Source organism: Dermochelys coriacea, chromosome 2, assembly GCF_009764565.3.
Source record: "Dermochelys coriacea isolate rDerCor1 chromosome 2, rDerCor1.pri.v4, whole genome shotgun sequence".
NCBI classification, from domain to species: Eukaryota; Metazoa; Chordata; order Testudines; family Dermochelyidae; genus Dermochelys; species Dermochelys coriacea.
In genome coordinates, this window is record NC_050069.1 from 62,474,667 (window position 1) to 62,487,877 (window position 13,211).

The 13,211-nt window shown below is 41.7% G+C and overlaps 1 protein-coding gene across 4 annotated transcripts in view; it reads left to right on the top strand.

Moving 5' to 3' along the window:
* PPP1R42 (protein phosphatase 1 regulatory subunit 42) overlaps nucleotides 1-13,211 on the top strand; it is a 75,140-nt gene that overhangs the window by 51,689 nt on the left and 10,240 nt on the right. The window contains exon 9 of one of the 4 annotated variants that reach the window (XM_043507771.1): nucleotides 509-872. The exons of the other annotated variants lie outside the window; for them this stretch is intronic. Coding sequence (XP_043363706.1) covers nucleotides 509-533 — 25 coding nt within the window. The 3' untranslated portion in view covers nucleotides 534-872. Of the gene's footprint in view, nucleotides 1-508; nucleotides 873-13,211 lie in introns of those variants that run through there. 4 annotated transcript variants of the gene reach the window in all.

Sequence of the window (13,211 nt, forward strand, 5' to 3'; positions counted from 1 at the left end):
AAAATTCCCAATAATTTAGCAAATCACAGTGAAATCCTGGCCCTATTGAAGTCAATATGAAGACTCCTATAGACATCAGTGGGAGCAGAATTTCACCTTCAGTACTCTACTGGAATAAAATATCAGTATTTGCTTTATTGGTAAATGGAAATTAATACCATTTATTTCAGTGATGTCTTAGGAACAGTCTATGGGTCTTTGTGATTCATATAAAAAGGGCTGTAATGAACTGCGGTCAGACCATCTATAGCTGATATTTTCAAAAACTAGTACTGTAAACAGGTCTTTTATTAATCCAAGTGATGGTGGAGCTCTGGCAGACATGCTCAAAAAAGATGGCATCCCTCACTGCCTTACTATATGCACTGCTATTATAATAATTTGATCTTACATAGTTCCTTCCAAATGAGGATCTCAGAGCACTTTACAAAAATTATTGAAGTAAGACTTCTCTCTGAAAGCTTCCCTCTCTGCATATCCTCAGTGTGGCGTCATTGTCTATTTGTAGCTGTAAGAAACAGAATCAAAGCTGATTGGATTGCTGATTAGGGACTAGCCCCCACCTTTTGGATACCTCCTCAGTTTTGTTCTGGCCTTTTGTTGCTACTGGCTGAGTGGGAGAATCCAGTGCAAGAGAGAGAATTCAAAAATAAATAAGAAAAGAAAAACCTGAAGAGTGGTTTGTCTCCTGCCTGGAATTACCATCGCAACACCACCCACCCCACCACTCAGGTAACAGGCTAAGAGGATGGTGGAGAAAGGTTCAAAAATAGAAGACCAAGGTTGTATTCATCCTGCTCTATCTCCCTGCCACAGTGTGCAGAAGGAGAGGTTTATGTTTCGTTCACTGCAGCTGCCTCATTCATCAGGTCAGAATGGTTTTGCTTTGGTTGCCTTACTCCAACCCAGGAGCCTGGTTCCTACCAGCAAGGAGTCTCAGGGCTGGATTTAGGGGCAACCAACCCAGGCAACTGCCTGGGATGCTGGGCTGTTATTTCTTTTGCCATGCTTAACACGTAATGTGTGATAACTTTCTAAGACTGCGGAACATAAACTTTGGTCTCTTTAATACTGTCTGCTTTCCCCCATAGAAAATAAAAGATGCCCCTGAAGATGCCTTCAGAAGCTTAGTATAGGAAGCGAAAGGCTCAGTTGCAATCTAGGTTGCAGCAAGGGGCAAATTTGATGGGAAAATGTCTCAAACAGAACAACATAGCGCAGGCTTAAGCAGTAGCAATTGTCCCACTGCAGAAGAAAATGAGGAGTGAAGTGTAAATGATGGTAGTCCTATTACTAAGGAATTAGTAGATTTACCTAAAGATAAGGAATGGAAATGTGAAGAAAGTGATGGAGAATCATCCAGATTTCCTGGCTACATAAAGAAGAGTGATGATAAAGAAGTATGTGGTTCACACGAAAAGGAGAGTAATGATAAAGAAAAATCAGGTTTATATGAAAAAAAGAGAAATAATAAAGAAGGATCAGCCTTGCACGATGGCAGAAACAGCAGTGAGAAAAATTGCACACCACAAATAAATACATCAGATCTTGCTTTTTATGGCCAGTGATCCTAAACTGTGCCGATATTGATCGTACAATTTTGAACAAGCCAGGCAAAAGCAAGGATATGATGTTTCCAGTAAATGAGCAGAAGTGACACTTCTCAAAGTCACTTTGCAAAAGAGTGCTCGAGAATGGTGAGAAACTGTTTCGGTATTGGCTAGTTTACTCAAAATCAACTTACAAAGTGTTCTGTTTTTGTTGCAAAATATTTAACAAGCATGCCAAATGGTTGCGTTCGCTTTCCGAGTACAATTAATGGCATAAGTTAGTTGAAGTTCTGAAGCAATGTGAAAAGTCACCCGGCCATTTTACGGCCTACTCCAAATGGATGGAGGTCGAGTCCAGGCTTAAGCTGAATAAATACAGAAAATCAGCACATTATTAATGTAGAAACCCTGCATTGGAGGAATGTGCTTGATCGTCTGATCTCAAGTACCCTCTTCCTTGCAAAGAATAATTTGGCTTTCTAGGGCTAAGTTGTTCACTGAACATAACTTTGTTAGAGCTCTTTGGGAAATACCATGATGTCATGTGTGCATATCTACATGGAGTAGTTTGTAAGAAGCTGTGGACCATTACTGCAGCAAAACAATTCAAAATGAATTGATTGATCTTATGACAAGGAAGGTGCTTGATAACATATTGACACAGCTCAACAAAGCAAAGTATTATACCATAATAATGGACTGCATCCTGACATTAGGCACAGTAAAAAGATGTAATTTACAGTAAGATTTGTTGATGACGAGGATGGATGTATCCATGTAAAGGAACACCTTATCTGCTTCCAGTACGTGGATGACTCTATTGGAAAGTGCCTAACAAAGCTGTTTATGAATGTTTTGAATGAGAATAAAATAAAGCTTTGGGTCTGCCATGGCCAAGGTTAAAACAACAGCACAAACATGAAGGGAAGAAACAGTGGCATCCAGGCAAGGATCCTTGTGCTGAATTCAAGAGCTTTCTTTGTGCCTTGTGGTTTCCATTCCCTCAAACTGGTTGTGTCAGATGCAACGTCATCTTTAGATTCAGTACTCTCTTTGGAGTACTGCAAAGGGATGTGCTGGCCGCCCTTCCTGCAGCCCCCATTGGCCTGGAGCGGCGAACCGCGGCCAGTGGGAGCCGCGATCGGCCGAACCTGCAGACGCGGCATGTAAACAAACCGGTCCAACCCGCCAGGGGCTTTCCCTGAACAAGCGGCGGACCGGCTTTGAAAACCACTGTTCTAAGGCAGTCACATGCTGTAATAGTATTTAATACTGATCCATCCAATGTTGATAAACAGTTCAGTTTCTTAATGTTAATACATTTCAGTTATTCTTAAAATTAAAAAGTTTCTATAAGCTTAGAGGAAATAAATTTTTAATTTGCTTATGTATGGCATGAATAAATACAGATTTACTGATCCTAGCATGCAAATGTATTGTCTTATATGACAAGGACAAATCATGCATACAAATCATTCATCAAAGTCATGAAATTGACTACAAATGAATTAAAAAATGAGATATTCAAAGGTCTAATAAATGGAGGGAGAGAGGCGCAGAAGATGGTCCTTGCCTGAAGTGCCCTTTGGTCTAGGGCCAGCCCTGTGGAGTCTGACAGCTGGGCTGCAAATGTCTTGAAGGATGACAGAAAAATGAAGGTTTCAGAGTAGCAGCCGTGTTAGTCTGTATTCACAAAAAGAAAAGGAGTACTTGTAGCACCTTAGAGACTAACAAATTTATTAGAGCATAAGCTTTCGTGAGCTACAGCTCACTTCATCGGATGCATTTGGTGGAAAAAACAGAGGAGAGATTTATAAAGCTTATGCTCTAATAAATTTGTTAGTCTCTAAGGTGCCACAAGTACTCCTTTTCTTTTTGAGAAAAATGAAGATAACCTTTTGGCTGCCACAGGTGGTTACATCAAAGGGCAACAGCCCAGCATGGGAAAACCATAAGCGGGACCGGCTGAATCTGCCACAGAGCAAGGAGCGGCTAGTGAGACCATTTTGGGCATTCGTCCTCCCACAGTGCAGGTTTCATCACCCCTCTGCCTACCTTCCTTCACTGGGCAATTTTGTCTCTTTTCCATAGCCCCATGGGATGCCCAGAATTTTGCACACAGGGGAAAAGAAGGGAATCCTGCTCTCAGGAAGAAATTCCTTCTTGCGCTACGGAGCAACTCTTGGATTTGGCATGAAAAGTGCCTTTACTTCAGATCCTGTCATCTTGTAAGACCCAGGCTGCAGCTGCAGTGTCCCCTTACAGGCACTCTGTCCATTCTCAAAGGCACAAAGATAAAAAGATGCTATTAGCAGAAGATATTTTCAGAATTCTTTATTTGATTCAGATTCCCAGTCTCCACTCCCCTAAGGAGTAAAAATTTTAAAAAGGGGGAAAGGGTTCAAGAAATTACCTCAGAGACTTAAAAAACTGGCCTGTTCCTCTGGGGATAGCAGCTTCCCAGGCTCATTACCAGAGAGTGCCAAAGCTCAAGGCTCTGCTCACAAGGTTTTCATACATGGAAAGAACAAGCACAATAAAAGGAATAGAATTGTTTATGTGTCTGGCTCTTCTTCATCATCGTTTAGTTCATTTTTATCCTTTTCTTTATGGACATCACCAAAAAAAAAAAAGCAGGTTAAAAAATCTGTTCAATCTAAGCCCAAGAGAGGGGAAAAAAGGAGTCAAGAGGAAAGTCGGGATCATCTTCACAGGAAGCAGGTGAATTCTCAATCTCAGAGTGTGAATCAGAGAATGAAGAGAAACAAAGAGAATCTTTTTCCAACTGAATCATTTTAGAAGATATTATGAAAGGTCATTAGATACTTGGGTTTCCATCAGATGAGCCGATTAGAAAAGATTCTAAATAGGAAGGAGAGGGGATTGGTACAGAATTTACAAACAAGAATTTTCCATCCAGTTCAAAATCTGAATCATGTATTTCCCTTCACATCTTTTTCGAAAAAGTAATTAAGGCCAAATGGGAAACACCAGCAAAATGTGTGAGGTTGTGCAGGCATGTTAAAAAATTTTACAAAGTGCACTGTAGAAAAGCAGATTTTGTGACTCCGCCTATAGTGGATGGGGCAGTTTCAGTTCTAGTCAAAGACACCACTGCCCCAGTGGAAGGGAACTTATTCCCAAAAGAACTCAACGACCACAGAATGGAAATATCACTGTGCTATATGTTCAAGGGTGCATGTTCCTCTCTGAGGGCTTTTTATCTCTGAGGGCTTTTTCTGTGGCCACACATTTTAGAAGAGCAATACTGTCCTGGACTGATAATTTGACAGTCAGATTCCCAAAAAACGTCTAAGAAATCATTGTGATTAGGTTCAGAGTTAAAGAAAAGCTCAGTGGCTTCAGCACTTGTAGCTGATGCAGCCAGGGATGCTTTGATGTTTTCAGCAAATGCCATGGCCTCCAGTGTGATGACCAGATGGCATATTTGATTATGAGCCTGAAAGGGCAATATACAGGCCAAAATCATGTTAGCCATTTTGAAATATTCAGGATGTCAATTATTTGGGGGGCTGTTAGACAAAGTGGTGGTGGAATCCTCAGATAAATCAAAAAGACGTTAAAGAAACTCTCCTAACTTCAAATCCAGGAAAAGGGATAGCCAGCCTCTAAATATCCTTTTTGTGTCTACTCCTCACAGTTTGGACTGCATGACTACAGCAAAAGCAACTGGAAAAAGTCTAAGCCTGGAAAGGGGAGAGACCAGTCTTCCCACAATGCAAATTCCAATAATAGAAACAGTGCCTGACTATGGGCAGTAAACTTCTGACCTAGTGGGAGACTATTAAAATTCAAGAACCAATGTCCTCTCTCCATATTAGACAGACTGGTCTTGGATATGCATCATAGAATTTTCAAAGATACCAAATCATAATTTTTGCCCTTCTTTAATACCCTCAAATCCCCCCAAAATTTAAAATATGCTAAAGGCCATAGATCAGATTTTTCAAATTGGCATGATAGAGAGAGATCCTGAAGTGGAGATGTTCTGTGGCTACTGCTCAGTCTTGTTTCTGGTACCCAAGAGTTCCAAGAAGGACAGAGTGGTGTTGGACTTATAACACCTAAACAAATTCATAAGGGTGGGCAAATTCATAACGGAGATCTTGAAGTCCATGATGGCAACAATCTGCCTGGTGGATTACCTTACGTCAATCAATTTGAAGGAGACCAGTCTTCACGTGCTAGTTCACAAGGTGCTCAGGAAATTTCTGCGATTCACTCATGGGACCAGTCATTTTCAGTACAAAGTGCTGCCTTTTGGACTGTCATCCACACCTCGAGTATTTACAAAAGTCCTTGTTGTTCTGATGGATTTTCTCAGACAGAAAGGGTTACAAGTCTGTTCTTTCTTGGTTGACTTTCTAGTGAGAGCCTTATCAAAGGAGTGGTCCACTCAAGCAACTAAATATTGCAACAGCAGGGATTTATAGTAAATTTTGGAAAGCATCATCTTCAACCACCTCAGAACCTATTTCATCTTGGAGTGTTGATAGTCACGTAGGCCTACAGAATATATCTGTCAGCCAAAATATGCGATAAGATGAGATCAGCAATTACTCTCCTGAGGAGGTGCCCAATGATGTAGATAGACACCCCAGTGGGTGTTCTAGGGATGATTGTGTCCTGCATAGGGAGAGTGCCTTGGGCAAGAAAACCATAGGAGGACTCTCCAGAGTTTCCTTCTCTTCCTTCCCTGCCATTTTCTGATATTTCCATCTTGAAAAGTGAACATTCCATCATTTGTGTTGAAATTCCTGGATTGGTGGATGAGTCCAGAGAGATTCCCTGAAGGGATGGCCATGGTGGAGCCAGGGAGGTCTGTCATAACAACAGACACCAGTCTGGAAGGATAGGAAGCATTTTCCAAGAAGTTGTGGGTCCAGAGACATGGTCTTCAGAACGAAAGAAAAGCATAAATTTTCTGTGCTCTTAAACAACTGACCTCAGAATTGCAGAATGGTCATATTCTGGTAATTATGGGCAGTACATTTATGATGACATATGTAAGCTATCAGGGAGTATGAGTTCAGGGATCTACAAAAAGAAGCATCATCACTGATGCAGTGGGTGGAGGCCTATCTACGGTCTATCAGGGTCTTGTGTATCAATGAAACCAGCAGTGTGAAGGCTGACTGGCCGAGCAGAAAAAAAATTGATCAGGTGAAATGGACTCTTCAAAACGAATACTTCCAGTTGATCATCAAAAATTTTGAAGTTCCGATCCTAGATCGTTTTGAATTCAAGGCAAACCAGAAGGGTCACCAATACTTTGCAAGCAAAAGGCAGCCAGGAGCCTTAGGCATAGATGCTCTGTCACTCAAGTGGCCAAATTGGCTTACTTTATGCTTTTCCCCCAGTACCCATCTAAGACGTTCCCCTGGTGTTATCTGGACTGGTGATCTGCTAAGTCATTCGAATCCTCGACTCTGAGAGCCATAATTATATACATGAAATTACAAACTATAATATTACTATAACACAATGCTCAGTGAATCATGAGCCTTCCAAAGACACCTCTCATGACAAACTTTGCATTGGATACCACACAATCATATTATAAGGATGAACATGGGGGTGCAGGGAGTTCCCCCGAGGTACAGAGCATCACACCTCCCCCCCTTAGTTTACTGCAAGATGATTAGTCACTGACTAGCTCGAAGGCAGTTTGTGTTATAGTTCTCTTGGCACCCAGCTATCAAGGCCATGAGGCAGGGTGTCTCAGTTTCTCCATTCACACACAGCAAACCAGGTTTGTTATGGCTTCTCTGCAGTCATCAGCTTTAAATCTGTTTACAGGTATTAACTGAGAACTAGCGTTACCAAAAGGTTTAATATCAGTAACAAAATTCTTATCCCAAAACTTAACATTAATACCAAAAATTTTTATCACAGATGGGTGTTTATATGTATCTTTATACCACACCCTCTGTTCAGATAGTGTAGTTTGAGGTTAGTTTGTTCATTACCAATGGTGTCCTTTATCTCTCCCATGTAACCAGTCACTGGTTTTTCTTTCCCTCCAGTGTTCCCCTCTGTGTGGGCTCTTAATTTAATCGTGTTTCTGGAATTTTGGTATCTAAGGGTCTGGCAAGATAAGAGTCCAGGGACATCCTGCACATTGGCTGGCCCTTTGGGGAGCAGTCTCCCAACCCCAGGACTGTACATATTCAGAAAATCCAGCTCCCCTTTTGGGATTATCCTGTGTTTCCCCCTCCCAACACTGAGTCCTTCCCTGCCCCATAGAGGGCTGTGATTTGTGCTCTCTGGGCTAGGTTTGCTTACCCTTTGATCAGACGCTTTTCCCAGTAGCTTTTCCATAACTACTCCCTGTCTCTCACCAGCCTGGGAGAAAACACCCCCCTTTCTGTCAGTTGGGTCATCTGTATTCTGGCAAACTATCACCTGGCAATTTCCTGGTCCCAACTTCTCTGTTATCACAGGCATTGGAGCTGCATCTTGATTTAAAGAGACACAGTTACGTTCAAAAATTTATCAGAAATTGCATCCTGACAAACTGGGACCTGCATTGGGGTACCCTCCGCTATCCCTTTCTCTGTCCCGGAGAAGTCAGCAGTGTGACTGCTCCTCTCCAGGAGGTCAGTTACACAGTTCCTTCTCAAAACCTGTGTCACAGGCTGAGTGCCTGAGTGCACCAGTGCTGACTCAGCCATTCTGTCCTGGGCATCCTCTCCCAAGTGACTAGTGAGGAGACATTCCTGTACCCCCACTATTCCTTCCCCAGTTTCCTCCTCTGGGCCCCCTCCTAAGACACTTTTCTCTGTGCCTAGGAAGGGTTCTATCCCTTGTTCATCTGCAAAACTCTGCCAGCTAACAACTGGGACAGTTTCCTTAATCACTGACAACGCCTCTCCTGCCCCTGCCCCTGCCCCTGAGCCAAACTACAGAGCATCATACCATAATCATCAGGGTAATATAGAAAATCAGAAAGGAAGAAGCAGAAATTATCTTTGTGACCTCCCATTGGCCCTGGCGGCTCTACTACAGTGGTGTAGCAGAGCCAGAATGCACCGGAAGGACAATCCAGCTCCACTATACCACTGTGACCTGCTCTCTGCTGCATGGGGGTAGGGTTAGAAGGTGAGACTAACAGGGAGATGCTGCAGTTTCAGACTACACCACTGCTTGTGAACATGTCAGTGGAGCCACCATTGTTCTTCAACCCAAGGCCAGATTTATTATCTAGCGGTCCAGTTCTAGATTTAACTTGCTTAAATCCTTGTGAAACTTGATATTTGAAAGGAAGTTTCTAGAGTGAAAGGGTTACTCTGCTGGTCTCATTGAAATGCTGTTAGCATCTAGGAGAGAATCAACAACAAGGCTTACTCAGGGATCTGGTCTAAATTCAAAGTTTGGCATACAGAGAGACATATTTAGCATTAAGTAGCCAAAGTGTTCCATGTTCTGTAGTTTTTACAAGATGGTTTTGATATCAGGTTGCAGGCTAATACCTTAAAAGTATGTGTTTTTGCACTGTCTGCAATTTTGAATATATCCAGAAAATCTTCCATTTTCCATGAAAGGGACATACAAAATGACTATCAAAATGACTTTTTTGATCACTATCACTTTGGCAAGAAAAGTGTCAGAACGGGGAACTTTGTCAGTTGATCCATCCTGCTGCATCTTTCACGGAGATAAAGCGGTTTGAAGAATGGGTCCCATCTTTATTCCAGTGGGGCACCAGATTTCACTCACTATGAGTGATGGTGGTCTCATGGACTGAGAAAGCAATGAAATCTGTAAACCTGCAATTTGGTCATAGATACACTTACCAAGTTTTACAAGATAGATACTCAGCCTTCAGCCAGTGCAGCCTTTGGCAGGCAGGTCCTGCATGCTGTAGTGATTCCTTAGAGTAAGGGAATCCTTTTTCTCTGTGACATTATTTTGCACCCTCCCTCACAGGCACCAACTTTTCAAACTGCTGGGGGATGCTCGACCCCTGGCTCTGCCCCAGGCCCTGCCCCCAACTCCACCCCTACCCTCAAGGCCTGCCCCGCCGCTTCCAAACCCTGCTCCATTCCTACCCCACTTCTTCCTGCCCGGTTCCGTCCCCTCCCCTGAGCGTGCCACGTTCCCACTCCTTCCTCTCCCTTCCAGCCTCCCTGAATGCCACAAAACAACTGTTTGTGGTAGACGGGAGGTGTGGGGAGGGAGGAGGAAGTGCTGATCTGCGGGGCCTGCCAGTTGGCAGGAGACACTGGGGGTGGGTTGGCGGGAGCTGATGGGGGGCTGCCGATGGGTGCTCCGCACCTACCATTTTTTCCCTGTGGGTGCTTCAGCCCCGGAGCACCCACGGAGTCAGCGCCTATGCCCTCCCTTGGAATTTTGTCACTGCTGAGAAAATCCCACACTGAGAATTTGTGGACCTAGGCCTGAGAGAGAATGGCAGAATTTGTGGTTGCTTACCTGAATATGTTCCTTTCTTCAAAGGGATAGGTCCACAGATATAGCCTCCCTGAAAAAGTGAGATCCGTTTAACTTATGATTAAAATTCTCTGCAGTAGTTAAATTTTTCTTGTTCATGATCTTCTGATATTGAGTATTATTTTTGCAAGGTGCTGATGCAAGACAAGAGATTCGTTTTTTGTCTCAGCAGCCCAGAAGGGCTAGTTTTGGAAGCATCTCAAAACTGAGAGGGTTTCCGGAATTTGGGAGCTCGTCCCTCATCAGCCATCTAATCAGCCTTGATTCTGCCCCCTACAGCTACAGACAGGTGACAGCCCCACACTGAGGATCTGTGGGCATATCCCTTTGAAGAAGGGAAAATTTCCAAGTAAGCAACCACAGATTTTTCTGTTGCAACACTTAACTCATATATCTGCCCTCTCGCTCTTTTAAGAAAACTGCAGTATCTCATCTGAACAATAGTTTTGTGCCAAGATTGCTGCTAGCCTGCAAATACATAGACCTTTCCATTTTGGTTGCTATGCACAGGCAGACTGCATTTAATACTTAATCACTGACTTTGAGCCAAATCCTGATCACCTTACTCACATTCCATTGAAGCTAGTGAGTCGTGAATAAGATGAGGAGGATTTGTCCACATTTTAAAATAAAATGTTTAATAAAATAATAAAAACAAGAAAAAGATAAACCAGAAGAATGTACCTTCTCAGAGCTTTGCTGAAGTATGACGTAATCATAAGTTCCCATATATTCCATTACTAGACCCAAGGGCTTGGGTCATGGGCAAGTCATCCCCATGCAGAAAGTGAGCATACTTAACAAATATATGTATTATTTAATTGAAATTAAGTATCAAATCAAACTAAATCAGTGAACATTTATGCTACTTTATGTGTTTGTCACTGTAAATTATTCTGACAGATGTTTCCTCTCTTTTCATACATTCTAGGTCATGTTTGACCCTTGGTATCTTAAAAATAGATATTAAATATCTTTTTAAAACTACATATAAGATCCACTGAGGACTGTGCATAGCTTAAACAATGAAAAAGCTAATTATTGCTTGATTACTTAAATATGTCACTGAAATGAACATTACATGGATAATCTATCTTTTTTTGCTAATGTAAAAATAATAGAAATGTTGTATTGGTTAAAATGTTAGTTTTAAATATGCATAAAGAAATTTGAGTATTGGGGGATGTAATTCAAAGAAAATAAATCATTTAAGTATTTTAAAGATACCTAATACCTCCCAATGGGATACAGCACTATTAATTTTTCCTGAATAGAGAAGTTGTTGAAATGTTGATGTTGTAAATTTAAACTGTAATTATCAGTTTCTGCCCACATTTTCTTGCTAGTAGAATCAATATTTTATAGGTTTGTTATTCAGAAGGTGTTGAGAAAGTCCTGTGTTGCCTACTTAATATGTGTTTATATAACTGGGAATAATAGCAATATCTTTAAATGATGTAACTATCAGGAAATGAGTGATGAAAACCCTAGTATCTGCCCTTGCAACTATGCAAAATCAGCTCTCCTAGCAGCCAGACATTTCCTGGTGCCTAGTTCAAGAGTTGGAAGTATTTGGGGTGATCAGTTTTACTTCCAGATCCCCTCAGCTATTAGTCACATGCTCCTTGTCAAACTCAATTGCATACCTACAAATGCCTTTGAATTGTGTTGTTCTGTGTATTGTGGTTCTTTGTAAATTACATAATCCCCAGTATGAAATAAACTAAACATATGATCACATAAAATTATACAACATGTTTAACATGTATAAACATGTTTTCAGTTTATTATCTTCAGCTGGCTCAGATAGTACAATACACACAATGCATATCTTAGAACATTTTTTGTGGATAATTGATAATGAGGTTATATTGATTATGCATCCAAAGCATGACCTTTGCAGTCACACTTTCATTTAATGTTATCAAATAGAATTAACTGAAAGAAAACTTTGGTTAATGTAGACTTCAGATTGCCTGGTGGTATCTCATACCTTTCCAGAATGTTGAGTTCAGCAAGACTCAAACCTCTGAAACCAGGAAATACACAGTTGAAGTACACATCAAAGCAAACTTAACTCAGGCCCCCTGGAGCTGGCAATACCCACTGGGAATTATCTACATGCACTCCAGCTGGATTCATTGTGTTAGGTGCAGTTGTATTGAATGGTGGAAGAAATAGTTGGAGTGGCTTGGCAAAGTTGTGATTGTGATATAAGGAACTATGAGCAGTCCTGCCCTGCTCAGGAGGGGTGGGTCTGAGCCCTTCTCTCTGTCCCATGTCTTCCCACCGCCATCGGAGTGTGTGATCAGAGGAGAGAGGTGTATGTGTACCGTGACACATACAATATGCCTCATTTCAATCATGAGTTCTTAGGATCTGTCTGTAGCAGTCCACAGGGCATAGGGATTGTCAGCAGCTGGGTGGGATGTAAGAGTGATCTGCAGGTTTAATGATGGCTAAGTGAAAGTAAACTGTTAAGTGGAATCCTGAGTGAAAGGTGAAGGGGTTGCTAAAAGGGTTGTAAAATTTAGTACAATTTAGTGTAAAATTTAGGGGGTGTTTCTGTCGGCTGAGTGTTTGAGTGTAGAGCAGGTATGAGTGGCTCCTGTTCTGTACTGTTTACCTAAGCACAAGTTTTGCCTTAGGAAAGAGAAGGTGCTAAGATGCCGTCCTATTTGCTATTCCCTGAATGTTCTCCACTATCTGCAAAGGCAGAGGATGAGTGTTATGGCCATATTGGGGCATCACTCAGAGGATAGAGCTAAGGTTGCACTGGCATGTAGCTCACCTTTTTATCTCCTGGTTTTCAGAGGTTTGAGGTTTGCTGAACTTGATGTTCTGGAAGGGCACAAGATATCACCAGGTAACCTTAATTCTTCATTAAATAAGGGTATTTTTGTCTGTGAGTTTCCTACATTTCTCTTTTTTTTATTTTTTTTTAACAGAATGAGAAATATTTTTGGTAGGAGTAGAGTTCATTTAAGCAGTTGTAGTTATCATTTAGGTTTGCAGTTGAGGTGTTACTATGGCTAGCTAAAGGTAAAGAATGTTATGTGATTCCTGAGTGGTCTGTCCCTCTGCTGCACACTTTGTCAGATTGGAATGGTGATAGTGGTCATGCTTTGAAATGTTTGAAGGGTGAAGTTGCTGATAGGGCAGGTCTGTGGTCCAAAATCTTGACAGCTT